A 27,977-nucleotide genomic window follows, 5' to 3' on the forward strand; every position below is an offset into this window, starting at 1 on the left:
GAGGAGCCACTTATAGGACCATCTAGAGTATTCGTAATTAGTGTGACTCATGTTGTCGTCGGAGCGTCTGTGGCTTCCGTCTGGGACCGTGCAGCACATGTCTGCGTTCATCAGGCACCGATAAATAAAACCTTTACGACTCTATCACCATGAGGCTCTATCAGTCTATCTGGGGCTTTATGGTGCGTCCCGGGATCTTCCCTCTGGGCTCCAGCCATGCCTCTTCTGCTTGCTAATGGGATCCGGACAATGGAGCCTTATTCTTATCTGCCACACAGGCTTGGATTGGGAAGTGGGGGGTGTGGGGTGTGTGTGTGTGTGTGTGTGTGTGTGTGTGTGTGTGTGTGTGTTACATGGCAGGGCAGGAGTGGACGGCAGGGCTGTCCAGCTGGCTGATAATCAGGTCTGCCTCACCCGCAGCCCTCCTTTATGCCACCCCCCATTTCCCTGCCTCCTCGTGTGTCAAAGGGTTCACAATAGGCTGGTAATAAGAGGGAGGGGCCGATGCTTTTCTGCACGCATGCCGTCTTTGTGGCTGGGAAACAGTGGGCGGGCACCCATTAGTGAGGGAGAGCCGGAGAGATTTGAAACATGGTGCTGCTAACAAAACCCGGCGGCCACCACACAACCTCGTAAAAGGTAACGGCTCGGCGCTCGGAGGCTCAGGTGGCAGCGGCAGGCCAGCGGTAATCTGGAGGGTCGTTACCTCGACCGGTCAGCCCAGATGGAGGCCCGCGTCGCGTGAGTGGCGTGGCACAGTGACCGGCGAGAGTGGGCTTTTAAAGTGGCTCAGAAGCTGGGAGAAAAACGGAGAAATCACTCGGCTTCCCGGGAGCCTCAGAGCAGGAGGCGTTCAAGGAGCTGCAGATGGTGGAGCTTTTTCTCCCAACAACAGAGCTCCTGCTTCAGCTGGCTCGGAGGATTATGATGAATTCAAATTCATTATGCAATTTCTTATGAACTATCACAGAAATAAGGGAATCAGTGGTCACTTATTGGTCCAGTAAACATGTTGGTAATCTGATATATTTTCCCGGGTGAATATAGATATTTATAGAAGCTCTGTATAGCTCAAGGGTTAAGGTATGGATTCAACACAGCCTAGGGTTAAGGGTTCGATTCTCCACGGTCTTAAGATCAATACGCTTATTGTGCCGCAAGGTGATTTGTATAAAAAGCATTCACGGAATGGCACATGCTCAGCCATACCCATGATTTTGAATGTTTGGTCTGGTTACTACAATTTACCCACATTTTACTTTGCAACAAACCATTTTGCAAATCATCTGGAGGTACTAAAGGTTTTACAGCATATAATCAGAATCCCTCCACTTTCAAATTAGGAATTTTGGTTGAAACAAGCACCTTACAATGTTGTGCTTTTGCAGAACAGGACAGAGCAGAAGAGAAGAGAAGAGAAGAGAAGAGAAGAGAAGAGAAGAGAAGAGAAGAGAAGAGAAGAGAACAGGACAGGACAGAAGAGAAGAGAAGAGAAGAGAAGAGAAGAGAAGAGAAGAGAAGAGAACAGGACAGAAGAGAACAGGACAGGACAGAACAGAACAGAACAGAGCAGAGCAGAACAGGACAGGACAGAAGAGAAGAGAAGAGAAGAGAAGAGAAGAGAAGAGAAGAGAAGGGAAGGGAAGAGAAGAGAAGAGAAGAGAAGGGAAGAGAAGAGAAGAGAAGAGAAGAGAAGAGAAGAGAAGAGAAGAGGACAGAAGAGAAGAGAACAGGACAGAAGAGTAGAGAACAGGACATGACAGAAGAGAAGAGAAGAGAAGAGAACAGGACAGAACAGAACAGGACAGAACAGAACAGAACAGGACAGAACAGAAGAGAAGAGAAGAGGAACAGAACAGGACAGAGGAGAAGAGAAGAGAAGAGAAGAGAAGAGAAGAGAAGAGAAGAGAAGAGGAACAGAACAGGACAGGACAGGACAGAGAACGTCACAGTTCTGTCCACATGGTTTGATTGACAGGTGATCTCCAGGAGGGCCACATGAGTCACGGCTTCCAAAATAAAACAATGGAGGATCTTGTAGATCAGCACCCGGGTCCTGCTCGCTTTATGGACACACAGATGGATGGATGTGGTGCTTCAAAGTAATGTTGTGGAGCTGTGTGTGTGTGTGTGTGTGTGTGTGTGTTTATGTGTGTGTGTATGTGTGTTTGTGTGTGTGTGTGCCGGGAGAGTTACGACCAGTTATGAGCTCCTGACAGCTTATGGAGCAGTTTAAAACCACTCAGCCATTTTATTAATTTAATGCAGTGTGATATGCAAACATCAGACTTGCAGGAGGCCTCGACTGTGATTTAACTATTATTTTGTTGCACAGGAATATTTAAACCGTGTTTGGAAATTCATTAGAGCAGTTGCAGGACTGGAATAGTGTGTGTGTATGTGTGTGTGTGTGTGTGTTACTGAAAAACCGCCAGTGGCACAGCACGCAGAACAAAGCACAACCAGGACATGGCTCAAACAGGCCAAACTGTAAACAACATTAATGGTAAAATATTCGCTTTTATGTTGTATTTCATAACATCCTCTGAAAACTGCGTCAACAGAGAATCATTTACATTTATATTTTACATTTCTGGCATTTGGCCGGTGCTCTTACTCTCAGCCAATTCTAGCACTAAAGCAAAATAAGCATCAATTCCTAGATTACCAAAATAACAAACAACATCTGCTGAAACGATTAGTTCCAAGACATAAAGTTGATTAATTGTAATTATTATGGCAAAAACAACTAATATTTGCTGATTACTGCTTAACAAATTTAAAGACTTGCTTGCTTTTTTTGCTTTCCTCAGTTTCATATTATTATTTGAAAAAAAGAAGCTTTTTTTTCTTTCTTTTTTTGTCACACAAAATAAGGGGCTTGGGCTCTGGTTTACTTGGGATTATTTTTGACATTTTCTATGTTAAATACTTAAGCGATTAATCAAAAACACACTAGGCTAGGCTTATTAACTGATTATGAAACGATCCCTCTCATGTGATTATTTGAGAAAGAATTGCTCAGACCGGAAAGTTAAAAATGTTAAGTTCGTGGGAGAAGAAGAGGGATTTGTTTTTTTTTTTGTTTTTGTTTTTTTAAAATCAATTAAGGGCAATTAAAGCAGAGGAGGTAGATGGAGGAGAAGGTGTATGATTCAGTGAGGAGAGAGAGTGATGTGAGGAGCAGGATGTCAAAGCTGCTGACCAAGTCTTGGCTTGGAGCATAACAAGCTGTGTGTTTTTTATTGCAAAGCTCATCATTTAATCATGACTGTGTGAGTGCGACATACAACCCAAGAGAGAGAGAGAGAGAGAGAGAGAGAGAGATGAAGAAGAGGATGGGGGGTCGGGGGGTGTCAGTCCAGTCTGCCTCCCCACCGCCCCGCATCCTCTCATCTTCTATAGCCACTCCACTTCAAGCAAAAGCACTGATCCACAGCTCTCCACGCGGCTCAAACACAGGCTGCTACATCCACCCCTATAAGAACGTACCTGTGGGATTTGGGCCGTGCAGCTTGCAAGGCCGATACGGTGCTAAAAATACAGCACTTTGACTATGACGGAGGACTCCATAAGATAATGCAAGCATGACCAGGCAGGGCTGTGTATTGGCAGTTTTCCAAGGAGCTCATGTGCTGCTGAAACTGAGAAAATTCAGAAGCGGGAGCTCGATGCACTAAGTTGTTCCAAAACAGCCATTTTTACCTTGACTCTCAAGCGGCACACATGATCTTATTTTCAGTTTTTTTTTTGTTTTTTGTTTTTTTTTTTGGGTGGCGTGAGTTCATTTTAGGTGCGTGCCATTCGCCGGCGCTGAAAAAAACATAGCAAGTGCAACTGGGTGTTTTTCATTTTCCTGCTTGCCTTAAATATTTACACGGTCGTGACGATTAGGGGAAAAAATATCTTTTCTTCTTGTCTGAATGATGTACTATTCGCAGACACACTTTTCTGACAAATGCCACAGCACTGTGGGGTCCTGCAAAGAAAGGTAATATTGTGTCTTGCTCTTCAAAGTTCATGCTGTAACTGTCACTTTGTCTTGGCCGTCGCCCCGCTGCCGGCCAGACCGCGGCGACAGACCCCTGTGACTCAGACGGTCGTCGACCTCTGCCAAATCAAATGAGCTCCCTTCGCCCACCAGACCTTAGCGGCCCCGTCATGTCCACACACCCTGCGGCCCTGTCTGCAAACCGGCGTGCACCCAGTTTTTGACGCCGAGGAGCCCGAAGCCTGAGACACAACACGTGACCGGGCTTTGATTATTTAGAAGTGCAACAAGTACGCATTGGGTGCTTATGTCCTGTTTGTCTATATGTGCTGCATATATTCATGCTGCCAGCTGCTATGCTTGCAATTATGATTTAATCAACCGGATATGCTCCAGTTGGAATCGCAGATAGTGCACGCAAGTTACTGTGAACCTTTACATCATCACCCCGTGCTATTTCACTTTGAAATTTCAACACTTAAGCGAATAATATTTTGGCATTTGCATCACCTGGTTGTTTGTTGACATTTTTAATCTGCTACACAAGATGCCCCGACATCTTTGCAGTAGTTTGCCACCATGGAGAGGAAAAAAAAAGGTACAGAAAGTTATGGATTTCAGCTTTAAGTAAGTCCGGTGCTAAGTCGGTACAACATTACTTCACCTCTATACAGGAAACCTAAGACACAGGGGTCTATTTTTCCCACACTGGCAGCACTGGCCTCTTTTGGCCCTGCGAGTGACTCCAAACATCACTCTTCGAATATAACTTGATTGCATAAAGCAGACCAAACACAATTTCTCATTACACTCTGGAACCTCTGGCAAGGCTGCAGAGAGTTTTGTGGAGGGTCATTTTTGGCTCGTGAGCTCTATTTGGGGAAGCTCTGCCCCTCAACATCCCATTCGGAGCCCTATTTTTCCGATGACCTGTCTATTCTTCATGTTTCACAGAGAGGTGAGAAATACAATGACTCAGCCTGTGTTATAGTCTGCCAAGCTACTGTCATCCACCCTAAATATAACTGTAAATCCTGTTAGCTACAGTAGAGGACAGAAGCATCCAGGAAACAAATCTTGGATGGGAGCTGCAGCTCTGCCTCTGGTTGTCTCTTCCCTCTCTGTACGTTCTGCTATTTTCAGTTCTAGGATAAGCCTAGCAGCATACTGCAGGATGATGGGATGATGTTTTTGAGATTTCCTCTGTGGACATCGGCTTAATTCCCCCTCTGCTTTTTCAACCGTATTCCTCCTACATCCGAGCGCGGGCCCACATCGCAGCTATTTGTCTGGTGAAACACCTCTCATGTTCTTTTTGGAGAGGTTTTTCGTGATAAATGTGACTTTCTGTTTTCATTTTTCTTGTCAAATATGATTAATCTTTCTGGAGCAGATTTAGAGCTTATACGCTGATAAATCTATTCGGGCAGGGTTAAGTTTTCACCTCGGAGCAAAGCCGCTGGATTACCTTTGCCTCGATGGGGATTGTATCTAATTTTGAACTATAAACATCAGCGGAGGAGGATCCAAACAGTGTGCAGCATCTTTTAATGTACAGATACTCCACAGTCTGTAGAATAGAAGTTCAAGGCAATGCAGACAATGCAGATAACACACAAGTTTGGAAATCATGGAACCAGCATCTGTAGACCCTCGCAGAAAATATCCTCCTTAATTTGTCATGTCATATTTATCAGTTCTTACAAATGGCCAAATATTCAGGCTGTGTTTCTACAGAAAAACGAATGGATATAGGGATTTTTTTTTTTTTTTTTTGCTATCCATTTTAACTAACTGATAGTATAAACTGAAATGAAATGTAAGCAAAATGCAAAATGTCTCTTAAGATTTATCGAGAAATTTCCTCAAAACATTTTCCAGACCTTGAAATTTGTCCCCGTGACACATCTGGAGGAGGTTTTGTACATTTTAACGCACGAGACACGTCTCAAGAAATCTCACACTGCAGTGATGCACTGTGTGTGTACTTCACGATGGTTTATGATTATACAGCAGTGCCTCTGATATTACTAGGAAATGAACACTTGCAAAACATGGCCATGTGCATCAAACACCCCATCTGTATGAATGATGTAAAATATGGAAATTGATTTTATAAGCGTTTTAAACTTCAAAGGGCAGCGCATCGCCATAACGACACTTCACTCTGGGGTGTCCTGCAGAATTGATGATTTCCTCATCTGCTTTGTGCCAGTGATCGTTTGCCTATAGGGCAATGAGATCATTGCCTCTAAAGTGGTTTGCAGCCACTGACTACAGCTTTAGCATTTTCAAATCTACCTCAACATGAGAGCAAAATTCATATCACTGTCATCAGGTAAAAACCAACTTCTGAAAAAGAAATCAGTAAATAAGGCAGCCTACTTTTTATATTGACAAACTTGATAATCCCAGATGTCATAAAAATGCTCTCAACCCAGAGAAAACCATGTAATTCTTTAATTTCAATAAAACTGACTGTGATCATGTGGTCATGTCATGTGTTTTTTTCACCATGTTCACCTGAACGACAGCAATATGTTGTAAATGCCTCCTCTTCATGATGAAAATGGAGAGTTTTCGCACATGCGGCGCACGACACAGCCGCTGTGTGATTATACGCTTTATATGGATGTGTGTCACTGCAGTAGATTTCGACTTGCAGCAGAGTCCCTACGCTACTCCTCTCCTCACGCCTCCTCTCCTTTCCATTGGCGGAGTCGGAGACAAGAAATTAACTAGGTCAATGAGATTCCTTCGTATTCTTCCAGCATCAAACCACAGGAGAGGAGAGGAGAGGGGAGGAAAGGAGAGGAGAGGAGAGGAGAGGAGATGAAGGAGGGGTGAGAGGCAGAGTGAAGAGGAGGACCGCGGAGATCAGGAGCTGCTTCAAAGCCTCCATTTCTTCTGCTGAGACAATGTGAGAGAGGAAAAGGAGTAGGCAAGGAGAGCAGGCAGTTACTCTCACATGAAACGCAGGATGTCTGTAGTGACTCTCTTTTAAGATCTGCTGTCATATGACTTATTAGGAATGCAGGCATCTCCCTCTCTTTCACCTATCTTGCAGTGATACGGAGGGAAAACACACGGCGTCACTGTGATACAACAACAACAAAAGACTCCAGACTGGAGATCCTCTTAATGGATACGCTTTTATGCGCACAATAATTTGACTACTACCAATACTCTAATTAAGATAAGGGTGCCGTTAAGCAATTTAGATGATTCTCTACAGAAACACTTCTTATAATAATCTGTTTTGCATGGGGTTGTTGGAAATAATCAAACTGAAATAACAACACACTGACGGAAAGTAAATGTCTATTTCCATACTAAATCAAATCTAATCAAATCAACAGTTGAGCCTTTACTCAGATCAGTGAAGTTTACATGTGGCCTGTTCTAAACACTGGGTGATGGTTGGATCCGTCCCGGGACAAAATATTTTTTATTTTACTTTAATATTTATTTGACAGGGGCGATAATACAACATTGCCACAAAAAAGGGAAAATGTGATTTATATAAGACGTCTAGCTTCAGCTAATTTGCAGTCTTTGTCCCTGGTCAGGCTTTTAGAATACAATGAGATATACTGAATACAGATAAATAAATAAATGATACAAATGCAGTGAATAATACAATAGATAAAAGTATAAATGAAAGTATGAACGCCGATAGTCACCATGTGCAGTGCATAAACACCACCGCAATGGCTGCTTAACACAAAGAAATGCTACCAAAATTCATTTGAAAAAGCCAAATACCTTGCAGATTGTGGCTTTTAAGAGATGCAGTGTAAGTGGAGATGCTGGATATTAGAAAAACATAAATCCATGGCAACTATTTTTCTAATTGCTGATATGCAAATAATTTTTTTTTTCCAAGAGTGTCTTCATTGTAGTATTTTTTTACAGATTCAGTTTATTAAGAACGCAATAGCCCTCTTCTAAATCTCCACAGCTGCCATATGTTCTGACTTGTGTCTATCAGTGTCAGTAAACATGGAGCGATGCACTTTTCTCACATGATTGTCTTAATTATTGTCTTAATCACAGTACAATCACGTTTTTGTGTGCTTGTAAACATGGGCTGTGTCCTATTAGCAACTTCCCAATCAGGGCTGGTGTAACGATTTTCTATTAACTTAATTGCTCTCTCATGTGGCTGCAACAGAAACACTTCTGTTGTTGTTGTTTTAAAGTAGAAACTAGGCAAGTGAACGGAAAAGTGCACTGTCCACTTCACTCGCAGGTAAACAGATTTTCGTAGGAAGGCTTCGGTACCAAGAGAAACCCGAGGAAGGTCTTTGTGCCAAAATGCTGTCCCCAATAAAATCAACTCCTCCACAAGTGAAGCAGACAGTGCACGGAGGCTTAACCTTTCGCACGCTGGATTTCAGTCCCGCCCAGCCGCCTCAGGAGCATTCAGGTGGGCAAAAAAGGTTTAAATGTTTGCACTGTGAGCGGGAACCAAAAAGGAGAAAGCGTGGGTGATTTTAGCACGTTAGTCAGTCGCAGCACAGTAGAGCGCACTTGCATGTCTCCTTAGAGGAAAGGTATCTGCAAAATGTGCGTGCGTGTGTAGAAATATGCGGGTGCCATTATGGCTCTTGTTGCACATTGTTCTCACGGAATCCAATCCACGCCGAGCGACTCCTTCTGCATGTCAGCTGGGGAAACCTGACATGAACGTGAGACGCAAAGCACGAGGGATTATCATCTCTGCCATAATGAAAGATGAACTTATCACTGAGGATTGGTGACAACTAATAAATCACCTGGTGCTGGTGTTATGCACGGTGACACGCCATTAGTTCTGTTTCATTACACGTATCAGTGGGCCTTTCTCCAAATGTCAGTGGAATGAAATCTCTCGACCAATCGCTCCGCTTGCGATCCGTTTCTGCACTGACCACACACAAGCGGCAGCAGCAGCAGCGGCAGTAGCAATTTGCCCCGCAGGCCAATAACAACAGAAGGTCCTGTCAACCAGCCCTCCTAAACTGTTTAATAACAGGTCTGTAAGCCGTGGCCGTATCACAGGCAGACAGGGCCAACAGCCATCTGATTACAGCCACCCTCTGCCTCTTCCCCTATCTCTCTTTCTCTCTCTCTCTCTCTCTCCCTCTCTCTTTTTGTCTCTCTCTCCTGTGCTTCCCCCTTTCACAGAGTGCAGAAACATGCCAGGCTGTTTCATAACAGGCCTTCTTGTTGGATTAATCCATGCAGGGGTGCCAATCCCTGGGCCAGAGTCACACTGTGCAGCCTCCGATAGCGGGGACAGGACGAGAGAAACGGGGGGAGCTTCTCGCAAAGGCTTTAAAGGCCCGGCTGCCCCTTTACCACTGTGGGAAGACAGTGTGACAGGAAAAGTAGCTCGACAGGACCTTGTTTCAATGTTCATGGAGAGCACTGTATTACGTTCCATGTGCATGCTATTGCTTAAGGAGACAGGAAAGTTTTGATGCCAAGAAAAACAAATGAGAAGACGAAAGGGGCACCTCTGGTGGGTAATCAATTATCATAATCAGGATTCAAAAGCAAGCAGTGCTGAAACAGCTACAACGTGAGCGTGGATGATCTGTGTTTTTCCTCTATGTCACATTACAGCTAGGTCACAGGCCGAATAGCATAATTAAATCAGAACGAGGAAGGAGCAACCTTTCATTCCAGCTGAACAACATTCTTATCAGCAAAGCGTGTTCCTCCTCTCTCATGGGCAGGGACCGACTGTCACTGAGATTTATCTCTCTGGCTGAGTAACTGAGAGCGGAGGGCAGATTTTTAGATTTAGTCATTTAAATTTATCCCTAACTAAATGGCTGTGGCACGTTTGTAAGTACTTCTATCATCCCGTGCTATCAACAATGAAAAGAATAAATGGGCTCCCTGCTGTGCCTCAGGAATTTCACAGGAATTAAAGACTTGAAAAAAACGGCGCTCGGTTATTAAATCCTGGACAAGAAATAATGCCTATTTATCAGAGAATTGCCCCATGCAACAACATAATCTGATATTTGGCTCTAATGAGAAAATATTGGGGTGGCGCTTTGTAAATGAACACCTCTGGTAAGGAGGGGTAAGAGGCATGGCGCCACGTGACGCCGGGAGTGCAGATCCAGAGACAGTCTGTGTTTTTCTGGGACAAACCTCGGGGGAACACAGAAGAATCTGCAATCATTTGGAGCAGCCTCTCTCTCACCCTCTCTCTCCCACTCCCGTCCTCTCGTCTCTGTGTTTGAGAGCGCCTGTGTCGTCCCGTGCATCCCAACTGCTCAGATTTGGGGGTCCCATTCCCACTGGGGCCACCTGCGCTGTAAATGCGCACCAAAATGTCCTAGACGGTGTGCTGCATGAAAGCATCTGCCAAGAAGTGAAGCATCCTATAATCTGGAGTCAACTTGTTCATAATGTACAGCCCCTCTCTCATTTCAGTCATTCTGTTCTCCTATCACACTCGTCCAAAAGGTTAAAAATGTCCAATAATGACAACAAAAATTAGACTGCATATTTGCTGCATTAGCAAATCCAAACTAAGCATAGATTTTCTGTCTGAGCCCCAGCCCCCGCCACCAAGTCAGGTGCTGATAAGTTGCCTTTGAAAACAACAGTGTTGCAAGCACCATTAGTTAAGCACAGAAAACATTAGAGAATATAGATTTTCACCCTGACCGTTTTTTTTTTTTTTTTTTTTTTTTTCTGACCTATTTGGAGACCAGACAGAAGCATGCACCAGTAAAAGAGAGCAAAATGCATGGAGACAGCGCAGGGAATCAAACCAGCGGCACATGTGTCACTCACGGCAGCAGCGCCAGCCAGTTGCCAAGCTGAGGACACGTCTCCATACTGACAGGTTTGGCATTAGCCTACTTTCTCTGTGTTGCCAGACGGCATGTTACCTGCTGTTGTCAACATCCATTAGTCTAAGCTAGCTGAACCCAAGCAGCGCCGAGAATAGCCTCCCCTCATCTCATTATCAGCGAGAGCACCTTACTTCACTGCTATCAAGGCAAATACACTCACTATTGAGCAACATGTGAGAAGTGCTGATACAATTAAAAATGCACAAAGGTCAGGACTCAACAGCTACACAGCTGAGAAGTGAGAACTTTAGCTGGTGCTTATGACACAGAAACAAAAACAGAGAGTAAGCTCGTGTGGCACCACAGAGCCGCCAGTTAGAATCCACTAACCAGCTGGGAAAATCAGGGTGAATGATATGGCAGGAAAATGATTTTGACCAGTATTCCAAATGCAATACGAGTCACGATTTTAGTGAGAATGCTTATTTTTGCACCATAATGCGGATTCTCACTGGAAAAAAAACTATGCAAAATGATGGTGAAGATCATGTGATTTTTGCTGGCGTCTGTATCCAGTGTGGAGAATAATATTTGTAGGAGAGGGCATCTCTGTGGCACCACAATACTGAGTGTTTTGTTACACGTTTTACCTTTATCAAAAGGTTGCAGCCCCTGCACTCTGCCACATTGCAATTTTAGTGATATTTTGATTAATTGTTCATCCCCAGTGGGAGATGTGAACATGCACCGCTCTCCCAAACTAACTTTGGCCGTGGCACTGAATCCCAAAAGTGCTGGGTAGCTCCCAAGTGAGGATGTACGTAACCCTCCCTCCCCCTGCAACTGTTCCCCCAGGATGCAGCTGTAGATAAGAATGTGGTCTTAGTCAGCTTACCTGGTTAAGTAAGGCATTAAAAATGACATGCAAATAGGCTAAAGTTACTCAGACAATCTTCACACGATTGGCCAAAGCTGTTGTTTTGAAAGAGCTCTCAGGGAGATGTTAAGTGATTGATGAAATTAATTTGCTGCAGTAACCCTCACTGATCAAGCCAGTGATCCCCATTGATCTGAAATGGCAACACATTAACCGAGAATTCCCTTCGTCTGTATTCAGTGCAAACAGTTACAGTTAGACCACAGAGCTGCCTACTGTCTCACATTAGGCTGGAAATTCACCCTGTGCAAACAGTATAGTCACTGCCTGCCCACCATCATTCACATTATTACCGTTATCATAATCACATTCACCCTGAAGTCATTCTCGCTGCTGTTCTGATCACTGCCAAAGCTGTCATCATCAGTCTCAGCACCATCGCTGCTATAGTTGTCATTATTCATTGCCAGGCCCTAACAGATACTGCAGCCAATGTTATTTTTCATTCCTTGCGGTGCTTTTTGATTATTGCAAATCAATGTATTCTTGGGATTTCTTCCTTGCTTTGGCTTCTAAGATGTAATAGAAAAGCACTTTTTGAACATAAAACGACGGATTTATGTCGATGAGAGCAAACGTTTAATTATGGAGCCTGCAGGTTCTGGCTGGGGTTTGGCCAAGACCAGCAGCAACATCCTACCAAACAGCATCTCTGTTAAAATCCTCTTACCTCTTTGGCCCGCTCCAGCTCGTTGTGCAGTGCCTGTTTGGAAATCTCCACCTCGATGATCTTCTGTCTGAGCAGCTCGTTCTCGTCCTCGGCTCTGCTGCGTTTGTCCTCCACGCTCTCCAGCTCATTGTGCAAACGCACCGACACATCTTTGGCCACCTGGGTTCATGGCAACATACATGTATAAGAACGAACATATGCACACGGTACTAACACACTGTGCAACATGGCTCTGTGAATATTTTATAATACATGGCTGTAAAGTACATTATACACCACTTGTAAGCATACACAAACATAATCTAAGTGTACATGCATATGCATGGTGAGCATGCACACAAACAAACAGTCAGCTTGATGGTTACATTTGTTTAAATGTCATATCCTCAGGTCAGTGTCATCGACCTCTGAAAGTTTATATACAGTCTTTACACCTGTGAAAAATACTTTTGGCTTACAAATTTTATTCATTCTTTCCATTTTCTACATTACATATTTTTGTAAATTAACTTTTCATTTAAAATCTTAACATTGGTAGGTGTAGTGGCTCACCTTGCTTTAGCTGTTTCAGAGATTTTTCCACCCACCAACATTGAGTGGTGCACAAAATACTGTGCAATCTTGTGCAGTATAAAAACTGGTAGCAGCTTTCAAAAGCTCACAAAGATAAAGCCCTAATGCACACATACACACACAAATACAAAGGCACATACACACAAACATGGACACACACTCACACACTCTCACAGACCTTGAGGTCCTGCTCCAGGTTACGGAGCAGCTCTCCGTCCACGTGGCCGGTCTGGGCCACCCGCAGGCTCTTCTGCTCGGCCTTGCGCAGGCGGTACTGCAGGATACGGCAGTTCTTGTTGGAGCGGTCCAGTTCCCGCCGCAGCTCCTGCAGCTGGTACACCTCCTCCTCCAGGTAGCTGTCCCGCACCTCCTCCATCTCAGCCCGCAGCTCGTCCACTTCATCCTGAGAAAAACACAGGGCGAGGGCTCGTTAATAGGAACAGACTGACATTTGAGTCCTTCTCCATTTCAGCATAATGATAGGAACACTATTACCATTAACGAAAACTAGTATATCTGTCAATAGGTTTTTTTCTTTTATTAAACTGTTTTTGAATCAGTTTAGTCTCTGTATTGGCCTTTTTAAAAACCAGAATCCAAAAACACACACAAATACTTGTGAATTTTGTTTAGAATTGCTCTTCCTCTTGCAAAAGTCAATGCCACAACATAAAAAATACCTCTATGTGACTGTACTGAATCTCATGTTTAGGCTGATCCAACAAGAAAAGACTACTGCTGTGTGTTTTTAAAGGTCAAAGATCATAACTAGGTTTTATATTTAATACTGTCAAAAATTGTAAATGCTACTAGAAGACATACTATGTAGTTCTGTTACTTTTGTTACAGCAGGGAATAAACTTTCTATCACTTTCGCAACTAATACAGTTATTACTCCGGTTGTGTAAAACAGTTTTGGTGAAAAATGGCATTCATAACATCAGGAAATTATCATATCAGTGGGCTCTATCTTTATGAACTGCAGTTACGGTAAATTTTCATTATTTTGGTTGTTGGGCTGCATGTAGGTGTTCAATATAAGCAGATGCAGAGTGTAAAGCCCACTCCTATAAACAAAACAACATAGATTTTATGGATGTTTTTAGCAAAAATGTATTATAAAGTAATGAAATAGGCCTTTTACATCACAAATAATGCAAATATTTCCACATGGTTACACATGAGTACACGTAATGCTACTACTCCAAGTGCTTATGATGTAACATCACTAGTAGGCTGTAAGCATCTTATCTGTGGGATCGGATGCATTCATCCTTCCCATCTCCGATCAAGACAAAACAACCTAGCCTGAAAACAGAGGATAAGGCAAAGAGATTCATCCGTAGTGCTTTTGGAGTTTGTTCAGTAACCTCTGGAGGGATCTGTTTGCCTCCCATCCTGAGAGATCAATTGTCTCAATAGATTTCCCTTGGGGTGGATCTTCTCAGGGCTTTGACTGGCACCTGATGAAAAGACAATATGGTGGGTTGAAAGGGGGAAGGGGGAGTGTGTCAATTAATGAAAACTGAATCTATCCTCATTTAGAAGGCATAGAGCCAATTGTTAGCAGAGGGAAACCCTGGAGGAAAGACCTGATGGCCTCTCGCAGGGTCGGCTAAATCAATGGCCAGGTTAACATCGGAGCCAGAAGCACACAGGCATCCTGGGAGTGGGTAAATCTAAAGAAGATCATTGCTGTTTATGGAGAGAGAGTATACCCAGTTGACACCAGCAGTAAGTCATTTCCTTTTGGCTGCTATTATGTGTGGCACTCTTACAGTTGCTGTAACTAATTAGAAAATGAATAATGTCTTTGCTGATGAGCTGAGGTGAGGTGGACGATGGGATGGTGGTGATTAGAAACTGGTGCCTAGAGGCCATCCTGGTTGGTTCAAATCCACCTCACGATTGTTATCACACATGCCTCCATACTTTTCCTGTCCCTCTCCAATCCATGCAGCACAAAAAAAAGGCCTAAAAAATAATCTAGGGAAAACCAAGCTGAGCCATGCCGACCCCGAGTTAAATGAAGGTGAAAAACAATCATGTTGCCGTCAGTGGTAGAGGTGGCAGTAATCGGGGTTCCCACAGAGTACAGGGGAGTTGAAGAGTTCATGCTGAGACCCAGCTGGCACGCTGACAGCCAGGCAGGAGGGTTTCTGAACCCCCCCACACACACATGGGACATCTGACTGTTACCAAGTCCTGTGGGATGCAGCCATTACAGTGACAGCCAGTAAAGCTGATTAACTCTCTTGTCTTTCCACCAAGCCAGAGAGTGAGAGAGAGATGTGTGATCAAGTTAGAAAAATACCCAAAGTGACATGCAAATGACTCTGTTTCCTGTTCTATCTGGGGAAAACAAAATGTGTAAGATTGTTCGCCGTATAATCTATTTTCCTCCCCTCCCCAACTCATTGAGATAGCCCACTTCATGACAGGCAATCCACTGAAAATGTAAAATATCCTTAGAAGCAGTAAAACACAAGTTAACTAAACTATGACCTTCAGTTGGTAATCAAAGACAAAAACTGGCCACTTTATTTAAGTATAAATCCATCATTGATCTTCTTACATAGATCACTGCCTATTGTTGTTTAATTAAGATACTATTCACTATAATGTACACCAAAATGTTTCAGTGAGAAGGCTGATAGTGTCTGAAAAAGGGAAGAAAACAACTTCACGTTTGCAAAAGGTAGCCTGAATAAAAAATGAGTCTTTACTGTGTGTTCTCTGCTCTCTGTCCCCTGATTACACTCTGCTCACATCACGGCATGGAGAGGATGTAATTCTCTGTCTCATTTGTGTCAGAGGGCGGCAATATGTGGAAGCATTTTATCAGAAAAAAGACGCGATAACGTGACAGTGGCGACATAAAAGTAGAATGACACATGGGGGGAGAAGCCACCGTGATCCTATCAATAAAAATCAAATCCACCGCGAAGCCTGGAAGGTTAAAAAGACGACATGATGGATGGGTAGTCGACACGGAGGGACTTCGTTCAGATGACAGCTAGGCGTCGAGGGAAATGCGTTTAGATTATCATATTTCACACATTTTGATGATGCTCTGAATGGGAGAGCAGGTTGGAGGTCGCTGTCTTGCTCAAGGACACTTCGACAGGCGGGCATTGAACCCGGGACTTTCCGGTAACGAGACGCTTTGTCCTCTGTTGGGTGTCAGCGGCTGTTGCTGTTACAGACGAAATGTGATAGTAGTACAATGTTGCTGCCTTTCTAATTGTAATAACACAGTGTTATCTCCAACCCAAATATGCCTTAATGACTATAGAGACAATGTGTCACAAATAAATCATCATAACCAATAAATAACTCTCAGCTTTTCAATGCGTAAATTCCGAGTAACTTTCAGACAGAGAAATGTGCCGTGTACCTTGAGGTAGTCGTTTTCAGAGCGCAAATCTTCTATTTCCCGCAACAGATCCTCCTCGATTAATTCCTTGGTGCCTTGCAGTTTGAATTGTGCGCTTGTTGCGGGTTTCTCCGGCTTGCATTTCTCTCCGTGTGGCCCCGGAGCGGACTGAGCCTGAGACATGCTTCCCTTGGCGGAGGGAGCCTCCGGTGTGCGCAGCGCAGCGGCAGCAGCTCCGGTCGCTTCTGCACGCAGAGGATTATCGCCTCCCAGCTGATCCCGGTCACTGGAGCCGGTACCGGATTCAGCGTCGCTGCTGGCAGCCGGCGCCAAACGCTGTTCGTCCGACAGCGGCTCGGATGGACAGTCTGATAAGTCTGAGCTGCTGTCTGTCTGGCTGACCCGGCCGAGGGAGGCTCCGGTCGGAACCCGGATCGGGGATCCATGGCTGAGAGGCCCGGGAGACCCAGACGCTAATTTCCCCTTCTTGCCTTTGGCGAGGATCGGACTGCCGGTGCTGTCCGGTTTGCTGGCGGCTTTGGCCTCGGCGGCTGCATGCTGGGGCACCTTTGTGGTCTTTTTCGCGACAGTAGTCTTGGTGTTACTTTTTACCGTGGCTGGTTTGTCTTTCGCCCCGGTGATGTTGCGCCTGGAGCTGCGGTTTGGATGGGCTAAGGGCACTGTGGGAGACGGCTGCTGCTTGCTGAGTTTGGGCGATTTTGGTACGATGGCAGGTGGTTTGGCGGAGCGGGAGTGCACATCCTTGAGGAAAGGTCTCGCCGGGGAGGGTGCTCGGTTCAGTCTTTTCTTCTCCAACTGGTGGTTCTGCGGTTTGGTGTCGCTGCCAGAGCCATTGGAGCTCTCCATTATACACCGACACCGGCAGCAGGAGGGTGATGGAGGAAACGATCAATCCACAGCACCGCGGAAAATCTCTGACATGCGACACCAGAAATACAGTCAGGTTTCACTGCCTTCTTCCTTGGGTTGGGGATGCGCATCCTGCGTTGTCCTGGATGTTTTATTCCATCCCGTGTGCATTCACCAGGTTGTCATTGTAGTCCCCTCTGTCAGAAGGCTCCTTGGAGGAAACGCTGCAATAAAAGGGGATTACTGGGACGGGTGGGATGAGAGACAGGTTGCATCTGCAGTCGCTGCTTGAGAGGCTTAAGTTGCAACAAACGGAGTCAGTGGCTGTCACGGCGACCCTCCTCTCCTCCTGCAGAAACGGGTCTCCATCCCTCTGTTTTATTCGGCTATCTGCTGGGGCTCTCGCCTCCTCGTACCCCTTCCCACTCCTATCTGACATCTGCAATCGCTGCGGTGAGAGCCTCGACGCCCGTGATTTTCTGCGGGGCGCATGCGCTCCAGCCTCACAAACACCCAAGCACACCCCTAGTTTCTCTGGGACCTGGTCGGACACGCCTTCGTGCGCATGCCCTAATGACACACACACGCTCATATTATAGACTATTGAGCACTTTGATATGCAGCTCTCATTCTCGGGGAGCAAACATTTACCTCTTGCTTTTGACAATCCTCTGGGCCATGGATTCCCACTTTGATGTCAAGCCCCCTCCAGATTAAAGAAACAGCCCCAAATCTGAGGGTGTTATTCCAGAGACCCCCCCCCCCCCTCCCCCACACACACACACTACACACACACACACACACACACACACACACACACACAGTCACTCTTACATCATGCCAAATGGTTTAACTTGTAGTGAATGAAATGTCAGTGAAGTCTTTTCCAGGAATCCCGGCAGTCCCTGGATCCCACTTCAGGAGCTGCTGTTCTACACCGTCACACATCAAATCAAGACGTTCATCTGGTAATAAATATAGATATCTTTATTTGCACTTCATTAGTTCAAGAATGCCACAAGTTATAAATACCACAAATCCGCTTTTTAACATGCCAAATGTTTTCATAGACTTATAACAGGTTTAATACAAAGTACAGTCTTCCATCTGAAAGGATGCACGTTAAAAATGAAAGCATTTTAAAATGTATATTTAAAACGTTGAGTAGTGTAAGGCTCGGCTATTAAAGAAAAGACCACAGGGTTAGTGCCAAGTGCTTGAGCCAGGGGGGGCATGTGAAAGGTTTCATTCCAAGACGGGATATCCAAAGAAGAGTTGAAAAACAAAGTTAGATAATGTTCCTTGCTCTATATAAAAAAACAGAGAAAACAGCTGACGTTGCCCAAAACTGCATTTGATTTGTAAGCAAAGGTTTTTAGCTTGCTGGGAACAACACTACACTGGAGTAAGTTGTACCTTGAATCATTTAAAGAGTAGGTGTCCACTTTTTTTTTTTTAACCTGGTGGATATCTCATTTTGGGATGAAACTGCTCCGTTTGTTTGAATACATAAATGTGCCATCTAAACCCAAAAGTCCCACAGAAGAGCATGTATCACAAACAGCTCCAAACATCTTGGCCTGTACATATAAAGTTCACAAATCAAAAAAAAAAAAAAAAATGTATAGCATTGCAAATCAATATGAGTAAATTCAAATCAGGTCGTTTGAAAAGGCTTCTCCCTCCTCAATAACAGGCTGTTTACCACTGACTGAACATGTCTGAACAAAACAAACACAGTCACAGCACTACTGTTCAAATTGCACTGATGTCACATTGAACTGTTAGACATCAAATGAGGAGTACTTATGTCTATTAACACTGAACCGGAGGTTTTCACAATACTAGCTTTCTCGATCCATATCAGGATCTGGCATACTGTCTGAAACTGAAATATTCCCCCGTGAGAGAATTGTGCTTTCAACTTGCAAAAATGGGTAGGGATCATGTTATCAAGTCAATATGCTCGTTAGATGACCTCTAGGTTAATTTGTTTAACTAAATATTAACATACATAGCCTTGTATTTAGGCAAAATGTGCAAGAAAGGGGGCATCCCTTACTGGTCCAAAACAAACTGTGGGCCATGAACAAAACAAAAAACTGCTAACCATCTTCTAACCACCTTGAAATTTCTTGTTCAAACTGTTTTTTCTATAAAGAGCTTACTGTTAGTTTTAAGAGTCTTGGGAAATCATGCTTGCATTGAAAGCCTGCTAAAATGAGCACGTATGAGCCGAACAAAATTTCCTGAGTCATTCAAATACTGAACATGTCTTCCTGCACTTCCAACCTTTACCCTGGAGGGACACTCACTCACACACACACACTTCTCTGTGTATCTGAATTCAGAGGAAAGGAAAAAGAAACAAACATCAAAAGAAAACACATTAGTATGGAGACCAAAGAGAAGGCTAGAGCCCGGTGTATGTGTGTGGTATCTCCTTGCACATGGAGAATGCCCCCATATCAACAGAAAGTGTGAAAGCAACAAACCCCTCAGAGACTACATCACCCATCTGGACTTGCATTTCATTCAACACAGTCAGAGGGAGTGGAAGGGTTCAGAGCAGCCACCGCTCAGGCAGCCTTTATCTTTATTAGTCCTATACTACTACAACTACCAACATACTTCAATGTAACACTGCCTCCCTACACAGTTCAGCATGTCAGTTTAACTAGCTACAACGGATTGTAGTGCAAAACGTTTCGGTTTCTACAAATGTCGCATGAGCCATTCCAGCCACTAACACTTTAAGGCAAAGGGATACAATCTTGATATGGCCACACCGCCCCAAAACAACTACCCCTCGTTGGCCATGAAAACACACGTGCTGAATTTCTGCACTTCGGCAAATCAGAGTCCAGTCATTAGAACACGCCTATGCCACTTATAACCATATTTACATCACCTCAATTACAAGACAAATTATGTGCTTTTGTCTAACTCCATTTTTTTTTCTTCCAACCAAGTCAAATATGTGATAATAACATCCACAATTAAAATATAAAACAACTGTACCTACCACGACCCAGATATCAAATTAAACTGCGGAGATGTGAGGTACGATTATCCCTTTTCCATACGCTAAAAGATGCAGGGATAAGAGACGGCCCAGGCAACTGGGAACCATGTCGAACTTTGTGCACCGTATGAGTGATGATGACTACCGTTAAAAGAAAACAGGAAGACAGTGAGTGTTACTACCATCAGCATCCCCTTCCTAGAAAATGTGCAGCGCTACCAGAGGGCTCTCAACCTAGAAGGCACCTGCGGGGCACAGCTAGCCTAACGGTCCTAGGAATGAGGTAGTCTGGGTCACATGTACGTAGAAGAGGGGCAGGCGGTGGGTGGATCACAAGGTCTAAGTGTTAAATGTGTTTCTTTTGTACGTGTCATCGTGTTCAGCTACAAAACAGGAGAAGAGAAAAAAAAAACAGGGGAAGGATATATTGGCTGCTGGAGAGTCTGTGCACCTTTCAGCAGCAATCAGCTCCTTGAACTCCAGACTGCTGCTTTGTGCTGCCCCCTGGTGGCCAAATTGGTACTCTGCATGTGCAGGCTGAGTTTGGTGGGAGTGAGGGGCGGGTGGGGGGGGTTGATGTGGGGGGGCGAGGGGGGGGTGTCCACTGGGACTCTCAGCAACAGCGCATGCGGGGAGGGGGCAACTCCGGAGGCACTTCCGGTTCAGGCTGCAGAGACAGGATACTGTTGGAAAGCTCCTTGTTTGGAATTTCCAGAGGCATCTGTTGCATCAGGAACAAAGGACAAAGCCAGAAAACAAGGCGTTAACACGTTTAAATGTTAGTCATTTACGCTGAAGCTCCACAGTGACTTAGAGTAGGTGCAGCATCTGAATAAGCTACAACTCTTAAATCATCAACATTACAAGCAATCAAATAGTAAGGAGTCAGAGCCATAACACCTGGATAATATCCATGACAGGAAGATCATTAAAAGAAAGAAGTCCTGTGCAAAAAATTGAACTGTTAACTGAAATAAAAATTAAAACGAGGCTTTCCAAATAAAAGATAACTAACTGGAACTGCACTGTCTGTTTACAGAATTAACTCAAATAAACTAAAATTATAGAGAAAATGTCTTCAGTTTTCATCTATGTCAGTTTATTTGGTTGTTCATCTGTCCTATGTGAATACACTGTTTAAAATGGTATGATGTTTTATTGATTTTCATTACACAATCCTTTCTGAGCTTTTTGAATCTCACCCCTGACAAATACCCCATATTTCTAAAAAAAAAAAAAAAAACTAACACCAACACTGAAACTAAAACTGAACATTTTCAAAAAATAAAAACTCAACTAGCAAATCTGCTTTAAAAACGAATTAAACAAAAGGTCAAAACAAAATAAAGATAAAAACAAATGAAAAATGCAAAAGTATAAGAACTCTGCAACACAACAGAGAGGACGAACAAAGGAGGCAAAGATTTTTAAGGGAGTTTAAACTTTCCAGCAATATTAACAATAAGCAGAGACAGAGCTACTGAGGTTTTTGGGACGGCTTGCGAGAACGAACAATTTCACCAAACAACTGCATTTTCACACAAATAATCCCATTTGTAGAAAATAGATGTTCTGGCGGGGGGATAATATTAAATCAACATGCCATTCTCACTGATTGGCTGAAATGTAATTACACTACAGGGGACAGAGCGGATTTTTTTTTTTTTGCAACTTTTGCAATCACAGAGGCTCATTTTGGTGCATGCATCATTTCCAATTCAGCTCCAACGAACTTTGCACACAAGAAATACCGACCTTGCTAAGTATGTCATCCACGAGCTTCAGGAAGATCTCATCCACGTTGAAGTTGTCCTTGGCGCTGGCCTCGCAGAAGCGCATGCCGCTTATCCGAGAGGCAAACTGTAACACAACAGGGACAATTTTCACTCGTTTCCAGGACGGCATCAACAGTACAAGACCAGTTTTTAGGCTTCACATGAGTCAATGCACCATATGCAAGGACAACCCGCTGACATTTTGACATAAATAACATTACAGACCTCACAACATTATGTATTTTTCTGCTTTCAATTCATTAGTAATGCTTGACTCCCCTGTAATTTGTGATGTTGCTCCACCCAAGCATATCAATTTATCTATTGTGTGTATTATTAAATGTTTGTATTTTTTCTGTACACAAATTAACAACTATAAATGCAGTTTTGCAGTGTGCTGGTGAACCCACCCTCTCGGCCTGCTGTCTGGAGATGACGCGATCCGTCTCACAGTCCAACTTGTTCCCTACCAGGAGCAGCTCTGCTTCCTCTGAGGCGTACTGACACAAAACACACAGCGGTCAGGTCATCATCACACCTCGTGTTCCTGCACAGTCTAACCAGACCACTGCAAATATATTCTATTCACTAAACCACTATGGATACTGGCTCTACACAATCACACGTAAAGACACAATCCACCAAAATGAACTTTTAGGTTGTAATTCTGCAACAGCAAATGTTTCCTATGCACAGGCAAATGAACAAAATACCGATTTTATTTCCCAAGCTGTAATTCTTTAACGAAATTGCATCACTCTAGCGATTTCAAATCACCTTGTCTATCATTTTCATCCATTTGGGAAGGTCATCAAAGGTCTCCTGCTTGGTGATATCATACACCAGCACTATTCCCTTGGCACCTCTGTAGTAGGCTGACGTGATGCTGTTGAACCTCTCCTGGCCAGCAGTGTCCCTACATGGAATAAATAACATCCATTAGAATCAACAAGACAAGATCTTAAATCATGTGTTAATCAGTCTCTGAGGTTTCTGGAGTACCAAAAGGCTGATTGACTGATTCGATCAGTGGTTTTTTTTTATTAATTCATTTAAGATGATTTTGAATAATAATAGGCCTATTTACACAAAGTATGATTTTTTAGTGAAAATTAAAGACAGGACAACATCAATTTGACATTAAATAACAAATGAGAAATATGTAGTCATTCCTGTGCGGTTCATACTCATTTTGTTGTCATCAATCAGTAGGAATGACATTTTGATCAAACAGAAATACATTTGATTTTCTATCTAGCTACAAATCTATGAGTGAAGAGTTTTCTTCTAAAATAAGACATCCATCATTTGAGGAAAATGTGTCACCAGCAGCTACCGAATAATAACGAGACTAACAATGAAAGAATAACACGTAACATGGATGACAAATTACAACAATTTTCCAAACAGGGGCCTCAGTAATCTAGAACTTGTGAGAAAAGATTGGTCTCTCTAATGTGGATACACAGTATAGAGATTGGAAATCTTGTTTGTGTGTTTGTTACAAGGTGCAAAGATTTTAAAGAAAGTGGATGTGTTGCCTTGAGCTGGGTTAAGTCTGGGTTAGTAGAATGACAAACAGTTCAAGCTCCACTCACATTCCAGTGTACTGTACCTCCAGCCTCTCCCTTCCCCCTGTGAGTCAGAGTCAGGCTTATGAGCAGCACAGCATACAGAGGCAGCATCACATGGCGGGGTTAAGTTAGGACAGGCGGGGGCAATGATGGACCCGAGTGGGGCGTGCGACCGGACAGCTCGATGTGATCGGTTCGACATGAGAGACAAGACACATTCAGGAACGCCAACCTGGCCTGGCAGGTGGAGGGCGGGCGGGGCGGCGGGGACAGAGGGGGTTGTCAGCGAACAGGACAAATGTGTTAGTGACAGGGGTGATGGAGGTGCCCGCGTTTTAGCCCAGCACTGTCACACGCACTCCACACACACACACACACACGCACTCACACACTCAAACCACATGCTTTATGAGCTGTTAGATGCAGCATGCAAGTCATTTATTCAAAGGCTTGACAGCACCGCCGGATGGTCTATTTCCGATGGCGATGATCATCTCAAAATGTAATTTAGGTCTGTTTGACTAAAGTCACAAGACTCCACAAGTGGAGAGATAAGACGACCATGAAGCACATCACTGAAAGAGCCTTACACCCATCAGAGGTAAATACTGATACTTTTACATCTCACAAATAATTTAAAAATAAATATGCACTGGTAGCTGAAAGGTGGGGGGAAATGTAAAGAAAAGATGAAAAGGGTATGCATCTCAGTGCATCTCGCACTGAACTAACACTGTTAGAGTCTTTTCTCCTCCAAGCAGAATCAGTGAAGGCAGAGTGCAAGGACATGGTTTGTCCTACTGACAGTTAATTCTACAGGGCTTTCAGGTTGGAGCAGAAAAAAAGGAAAAAAGAGAGAAGAGACAGTCTAGAACAGGAATTATCTGGTTCTACATACTGTGATTAAAAAAAACACCAATTTGTAAATGTAATGCTAACACAATCAATTTAGGTAACCAAAAATGCAATGCTTACCAACTTTTTAGACAACATGAGTATGGTCCTTCTTCACTCAGTAGCACTAAACCAATATGACTGGAAGTTATATTCCACATATGATATAGTACAGTGCACACACTTGTGGTATAGTAAAGCTCTTTGGATAAAGACATCCTCCAAATGGCATGTTATTTTTTATTAATGAACGTTTTGCAGTGCAAAGCATGCAAACTGATGTGATTTCTCTGTATCTAAATCGCCATCCAGTATTCATTTTAAGCCAGTGCTAATAAATGTGACACTGACCCATGCTGGGGTGCACTCAGTAGTTTTGTTAGAGCAGCTTATGAGGTGTTAAAACACATAACACACACCCTGCAGGAGATTAAAGGAGCTCAAGCCTTCTGTCCAGTTCACTCACCATATCTGAAGTCTGATCTTCTTCCCTCGCAGCTCAACTGTCTTGATTTTGAAGTCAACGCCTTCAGAGAAAAACAGATAAGACATAAAGGCAAGTGCAAAAGGCGATTCCTCTGTAGTTTCATGCAGTTTTAATACTTGGGGGCAAATTTAGTATTAGTTCAACATCTGTCCTGATTTTGGTCCCTGTTACAGTTCTTGTGTAGGGCTGTCTCAATGGAGGGCTTTGTTAGAAATACTGTTTAATCCAGATATGTTCGCTGCACTTCTTCATGTCTAAGATGCAAAACTGGCTTAATTATACTGCGATTTCAATTGCACCTTTTGTCTAATAGTGGCAAGTCTTCCCAGTGTGTTGGTGAACCTCTGCAAACTGATGAATTAGGCACGCTTATATTTGTGCCACACTTCTAAAAGCTGCAACCTTGAGCTCTGATATACTCCAAGAGATTTGAAAATAACATTTCCAGCGAGAGACTTCAGTGACTGTCAGCTGCTCTCCGGCAGCATCTTCCCTCTGCGGCTGCTGTGATCAAAGGAGCCCATAAACACGATGGCAACAACACACAAAACTCACAAACTGAGCTAAAATAACCTGAGAGCTGTGTCACAGGAATGACGGAGCACAAAATGGAGGTCTGCCATAGCAGCTGCCTGTGTGTGTGTGTGTGTGTGTGTGTGTGTGTGTGTGTGTGACTATTTTGGGAATGGACACTATGGCAGGCTGCTGAGGTGGTCATGGAGCTGTTATTCCCTAATCCACCTACAAACAGGGCTCTTGTATTTTAAGCTGACAGGATCTATAACCACGTCATCGGCATTTGTCACAAGATACAAATGTTTCACACCCACACTCTAAATGAAATAACAGAATTATTCAATTAAGCTGATATATGTGCTATTATATATGTCAATATATCCCAGCTATTAATATGGGAATGTGAAAGACAGCTGATAAAAATGCCATAGCACAGGACAGGGCTATAGATTTTCATTTGCTCACAGTACAAAAACTAGGCTTGCAATACAGCTGCTGTATTTGGAGTAGTTACTGGATTACTGCAGATCCATGCAATCCAGGTGAGAAAAAGTACCTTAATCTCTGAGGTACTCAAATCTCCGGTGAGTTGCTGAGGCTGATTTCAAGCCACAAAGCAGACAACAACTACCACCACAGCACGAACCCACATAAGAGGAGAAATCAGTATTATTGTTTTATTGTTGCTGGTGCTTCATATAGGACTGGGATGATATGTTTATCTCCCGATTCGATACTAACACAATGTGTGGGTGCTGGCTTGAAGCATTGCCATTCAATATTACGATTTGTTGCCATTTTTGTTTTTTGAATTATCCTACACTTTGTAGATGTAAAGCTGTGATTATCCTAAAGGTCACCACAGGTTTATACAGTCATGTAAACTTTCAAAAACTGGTTTTACAACAATGAAATGGCTCCTATGGGGGCTAACATAGTCACACATGAATAAAAATGAGCTCATTGAATCCACAAGAGTCTCAGCTTTCCAGTCAAACCCAGCTTATGCAGCTGCAAGACTGTTGAGGCTCCAATATGCAAAAACACAGCATTTTACAAGAGCCCAAAATAACGGCATTTGTACTGCATGCAAAAACCTGCATGGGATTAGGATTAGCATGAGCTGGGCCTGTCTGCAAAGAGGAGACCCGTTGGTGTCCATAGCAACCATTTTCATTCAGATATCTGGAGGTCAGAGGTCAAGGGTCCCTTTGAAAATGTCAGATTTATCCTCACCAAAATGTTGCCTAACTTTAAAGCAACATTTAGTCCCCTGGCCGACAATCTCAAAACCGATTAACAAATGGTAAAAACAGAATCACGATGTTTAAGTGACTGTATGTTTTGTTTTGTTTTTTCTCTCCATCGCTACTTCACAACGTAAACATGACCTGCATGTAACTTCGAGAGCTAACAGCAGATTGCATTAGCTATGACAGCTAGTTAGCCTGAGCTCGCTAACTACATGTATGTTGAAGTTACAAGAGTCAAGTCCAGTCAGTCTGTTTACACGGCAAAGCGGCACATTTTCATATAACGCCAGGCGATAGCCACGTTCCCTCCAGTAAATAGACGGAGCCTTACTCGTTGCTGTCCATAAAAAGTTGACAAAACATTCCCGGGAACAGCTCGTCTCCTTACCTACGGTGGACTTGCACGCTTCACAGAAAGTGTCGTCGGTGAATCTCTCCATGAGGCTGGTTTTGCCGACACCACGGGCGCCGATGATGATGATTTGAAGTTTGTAATCAGCGGGTCTGGGGGGCATCTTCCTGCGGCGCGACTGGGCGCCCATGGCCGGGGATGAGTTTGCAGAGCCCCCGCCGCCGCCGCCGGCCCTCCGCGGTATGTCATATCTGGGATCCATCAGTAATTATTCCACATTTGGAGGACAAACACAGAGCAGGAGGAAGAACAGGCACACGGACAGTGAGTGTTAATGAATCCGGTCCGGTGTGTTTTTCCTAACTTTCTTCAGTCTCTGGAGAAGTTTGGGAAAGTTTCTGTCTCGCCGTCGGTTGTTGTTCTGCCATCGGAGAACGGAGCCTGCCGTGACGTCACTGACCACGCCAGCCCGCACTTCCGCTTCCGTCGCACGCGACTATCCCGTTATTTTCCCCCCGTGATCATTTAATAATAAAACTGAGATTTATGATTTACAGTGATTTATGGACTGATCATATGTGTCGTTGTGTATGAAGCGAAATGTAAATGTAAAATCGCTGCAACGCGCTGCAGTGAAACTTTATTAAATCAAAGAAAACAAATATTCAGTGAACCCTCTGTCTGGAATCGGCAGGATAATAAACAAACTTGTCATTTTCCCTGCAACAACGTGTTTCTCTAAGATTATGAATATTGAAAACAATGTTAAGTGTTGTTGGTGGCCACAGGTTTCCAGATTTGATGATAGCTCAGATTAGGGATTTTTAAGTCTGAGGGGAAAAATAAGTTAAAATGAATGAAATTAAACTGAAAAACAACAA

The 27,977-nt window shown here is 43.7% G+C and overlaps 2 protein-coding genes across 7 annotated transcripts in view; both read right to left on the reverse strand.

The window, feature by feature from the left end:
- mtcl1 (microtubule crosslinking factor 1) overlaps positions 1 to 17,637 on the reverse strand; it is a 78,977-nt gene extending 61,340 nt beyond the window's left edge. For all 6 annotated transcript variants that reach the window (XR_003929717.1, XM_030074890.1, XM_030074893.1 and 3 more), the window contains exons 1-3: positions 16,372 to 17,637; positions 13,153 to 13,377; positions 12,402 to 12,560 (exon numbers count right to left, since the gene is read on the reverse strand). Coding sequence is in view for 5 of the 6 variants with exons in the window: in XM_030074890.1 (XP_029930750.1) it covers positions 12,402 to 12,560; positions 13,153 to 13,377; positions 16,372 to 17,217 (1,230 nt within the window). In the remaining variant the exon portion in view is untranslated. The remainder of the gene's footprint in view (positions 1 to 12,401; positions 12,561 to 13,152; positions 13,378 to 16,371) is intronic.
- Positions 17,638 to 18,184: 547 nt separating this feature from the next.
- rab12 (RAB12, member RAS oncogene family) lies at positions 18,185 to 27,542 on the reverse strand. Its single transcript, XM_030074184.1, has 6 exons — positions 27,133 to 27,542; positions 24,955 to 25,015; positions 22,798 to 22,936; positions 22,431 to 22,520; positions 22,001 to 22,105; positions 18,185 to 20,966 (listed from the first exon to the last, which is right to left on the reverse strand). The coding sequence occupies exons 1-6, from the start codon at positions 27,356 to 27,358 to the stop codon at positions 20,859 to 20,861; spliced, it is 729 nt and encodes a 242-aa protein (XP_029930044.1). The 5' UTR covers positions 27,359 to 27,542; the 3' UTR covers positions 18,185 to 20,858.
- Positions 27,543 to 27,977: the final 435 nt, after the last annotated feature.

The sequence above is a fragment of the Myripristis murdjan genome, chromosome 17, assembly GCF_902150065.1.
Source record: "Myripristis murdjan chromosome 17, fMyrMur1.1, whole genome shotgun sequence".
NCBI classification, from domain to species: domain Eukaryota; kingdom Metazoa; phylum Chordata; class Actinopteri; order Holocentriformes; family Holocentridae; genus Myripristis; species Myripristis murdjan.

Excerpts from the sequence above, each read along its gene's own strand:
- rab12 (XM_030074184.1), bottom strand. The coding sequence starts at position 27,358 with ATGGATCCCAGATATGACATACCGCGGAGGGCCGGCGGCGGCGGCGGG. Across the intron at positions 25,016-27,132 it reads AGCGTGCAAGTCCACCGTAG|GCGTTGACTTCAAAATCAAG; the intron begins GTAAGGAGACGA and ends TTTTCTCTGAAG. Across the intron at positions 22,106-22,430 it reads CCAGACAGCAGGCCGAGAGG|TTTGCCTCTCGGATAAGCGG; the intron begins GTGGGTTCACCA and ends GTTGTGTTACAG.